The 3,119-nt window shown below is 50.6% G+C and overlaps 1 protein-coding gene across 4 annotated transcripts in view; it reads right to left on the bottom strand.

The window, feature by feature from the left end:
• Positions 1-503: 503 nt before the first annotated feature.
• LOC101859662 (octopamine receptor 2-like) overlaps positions 504-3,119 on the bottom strand; it is a 7,559-nt gene continuing 4,943 nt past the window's right edge. For all 4 annotated transcript variants that reach the window (XM_013087130.2, XM_035971961.1, XM_005106662.3 and 1 more), the window contains exon 2: positions 504-3,119. This exon is cut by the window's right edge. In XM_013087130.2, coding sequence (XP_012942584.1) covers positions 1,105-3,111 — 2,007 coding nt within the window. In that variant the 5' untranslated portion in view covers positions 3,112-3,119 and the 3' untranslated portion in view covers positions 504-1,104.

The raw sequence follows: 3,119 nt of genomic DNA, 5'->3' as shown, positions 1-3,119 counted from the left end.
GGATGGTGGGCGAGTGCTCTGGTGTGCTTTCCTCTTTCTTTTTTTATCAAACATCTATCGTCCTTATCTCTCCTTCTTTTTTTTCTATGTTTGTTACTCTCTAATAAAACCACTAGTCTTCGGCACGTATATGACGTAATTGTATTGCAAGTGGTGGCCATGATAGTGCGTGGCCTAGGAGTATAAGTCTGTGATTTGTTGTTACATTAGTGGGTGGTTGGCGGGTGCTCTGGTGTGGTTTGCTTCTTCTTTCCTATCAAACATCTATCGTCCTCATCTATCCTTCTTCTTTTTTATGTTTGTCACTCTCTTGTAACACCTCTAATCTTCTGGCGCTCATTACAACCTTATGCAGTTGTGAGCGCCGTAAAACCACAACTAAAACAAGTTGTTACATTGGCGTCCTCCCCCGGTAGAATCTTTGATTGCCGTTTTGAGTTTTGAGTACTGGGTCTGAAGATACAATCAAAGCCTCCGTCATAAAAATAAGATCAAATACGATATGTTAAAAAATATTTTATTGGCCCTCTATTGGAGGGGGGGAAATGTGACAATGCTCTTCCGTTTGCTTCTGGGACACCAGACACATTCAGTCACATGGCGTTATTTAACATATTCCATTAAACTGTTTCATAACCGTATATGTTGACTGTATGGAGTGTTACAATATATACGGTTCAATCTGACAAACACACACATAAGCTTGACTTTCTTCACCCATCTGTCCACCTAACGCTCGCCTCAGCTTACAAAGGTATATATTTCTAACAGTTGACGCTTACGAGTTCAGGTGTGCAGGTCTTTCAGGCTGGGGTTGCGGATGAAGGGGGGGGGGGGGAGTCACAGTGAGTAGAGCCCAAAGCGTCACAATGTTGGTGTTTGTGTACAGTGACCTTGTTGCCCACGTATGTCGTTGAGCCATGGTGTAGCCGATGATAGACTGTGTTTGTTTGTACGAGGATATGACGTTTCACGTGATAATAAAACATTGCTGATGTTGTTACCTTCCATAGTGTGTAGCCGATGCGGTAATCGTCTTTGGTTATACGAAATGTGACGTTGCACATGATAATAAAGCGTTGCTGTGTGTTCTGGTGTTGTTTGTTACCTTAAAGTCCGTCTCCGCGGCTGGGTCATGCCGTAGCCGATGAGGTCCTTAAACGCACCCTTGAAGTCGTCGTTGAAAAGCGTATAGAGGACGGGATTGAGACTGGAGTTGACGTAGCCTAGCCAGATGATGGCGGCCACCAGGTGCTGGTCCAGGTGGCACGTGACACAGATGCTGCGTGTGACGTACATGACCAGGAAGGGCATCCAGCACACGCAGAAGCAGGCCATGATCAGCAACATTCGCTTGGTGGCGCGCTGTTCTCTCAGCTGGAAGCGTCGTTTCATGCTGGTGGTCATGCCCTTGCGTCGTCGGAGCTTGGAGATGTTGCAGGGAAGAGATCGTCGAGGGATAACCCCGCCCCTTCCTCCAACTCCCCCTGCTCCAAGGATGTCGCGGTCTCTATCAGGGACGGACAGAACGTTAGCGCTTTTGCTACGGTTGGCTAGTGGGGCTAGGAGGAGGTCCATTCTCCCCGGGCTGACCATCCCCATTTCTGAGGCGCTGCGCTGCATGGTCACGTGGTGGCTATTTCTTCTGTCCATCTCCACGGAGAGGAAGTTGGAGGAAGAGTTGTTGATCATCCGCCCGGACACGCCGTCGCCCGGCCCAGCGAGGCTGTTGCTTCTGCGCGTTGTCGTGTGGGGGACACTGGGCACTGCTAGGCAGGAGGGCGGCTGACCGTTGCGGTCCAACAGCGGTACCACGATAGTCACATCGTGGCAGTCCGGCTCTGTGGCACTGTCAATGTAGGACACGTCGTTATTAGGTATTAGTCTTTGCTCTGTTTCGTCTTCCAGCATTGCCTGTTCTGGAGACTTTAGACCTATTTCTTCTCCTGCTCCTCCCCTCCCTCCTTCCCCTCTCCTTCTATTTTCACATACTTTTTCGTACCCTCCCTTGTCTGGAGATTTCTCTCCCTTTTTCGATCCTTCTTCTTCGTCTCCTATCCTTCCTCCTCCTTCCCACACCTCCTCGTACCCCCCAAAAGACGCACGCTCGCCCGAGAAGACAGAAAGCAACGTGGTGGTAGTAAAGTCTCTCCTCACAGTATCTCGCACGTGTTTGTATCGGCCGCGGCCACCTAGCGTACCGTTACGAGCACTTATCGGTGAGTCGTCGTCACATGTACTCACTTTTTTCTTCATCGTTTTGGACTGAGAGTGCAGCACCATGAATATACGAATGTACATAAAGCCCATCAGACAGGCGGGCAGGACGAAGGAACTGGTGGCGGAGTAAATCACGTAACTGCTAGACGTGAACAGAACGCAGTCGTGTTTGTTTATGTCGGGGTTGAAGGTGAAGAAGTGAGGGATCATGTGTTGCCAGCCTATGAAAGGAGCCATCGATACTATAACGGAGAAGATCCAGACGAAGACGATGCAGGCTATAGCTTTTCTCTCCGATCTCTTGTCGTGGTACCAGACAGGGTACACAGTAGCCATATAGCGGTCAAAAGCCACAGTGCACAAACCCCATATAGAGGCCGTGCAGTAGAGGACGTCTATACACAACCACACTGTGCACCATCGCTCTCCGTGCACCCAGTAGCCTAAAAGGTCATGACCTGTGGAGATGGGCATTACGGTCAGCGCCAGAAGTAAGTCGCTGATGGCCAGGTTGCCGATGAGGCAGTTGGACATCGTGCGGAGCGATCCGTAGCGGCAGAGGGCGGTCAGGACCATTATATTCCCCAGGATGGTCCACAGCGTGATGAGAGACATCGTTCCAGCCACCACCAAGAGCACGCCAAACGAGTGGTACCTGGTGGAGCATACAGGGCTCACCAGCGACCACTGGCCGCTCAGGTTCGAACCGCACGTTTGTGGGGTGCTGACGTTCATGCTGTGTCGTCCAGACAGATAGCCGATACCGGTGTCGGCCCTAAAGATGTCGGCAGAGGGAAGGTTTGTGTCTGTCACGTGACCCGTGACGTTTTCATTTGGTCTGTCGTCGTAAGAGTTGTTGGCGATAGCGTATGCGGCGTGCTGGAAGATCATCTCACCTC

This window comes from Aplysia californica, unplaced genomic scaffold (genome assembly GCF_000002075.1).
Source record: "Aplysia californica isolate F4 #8 unplaced genomic scaffold, AplCal3.0 scaffold00548, whole genome shotgun sequence".
NCBI lineage: Eukaryota > Metazoa > Mollusca > Gastropoda > Aplysiida > Aplysiidae > Aplysia > Aplysia californica.
Note: the sequence above shows the minus strand (reverse complement) of the source record. Positions and strands in the feature narration are given on the sequence as shown.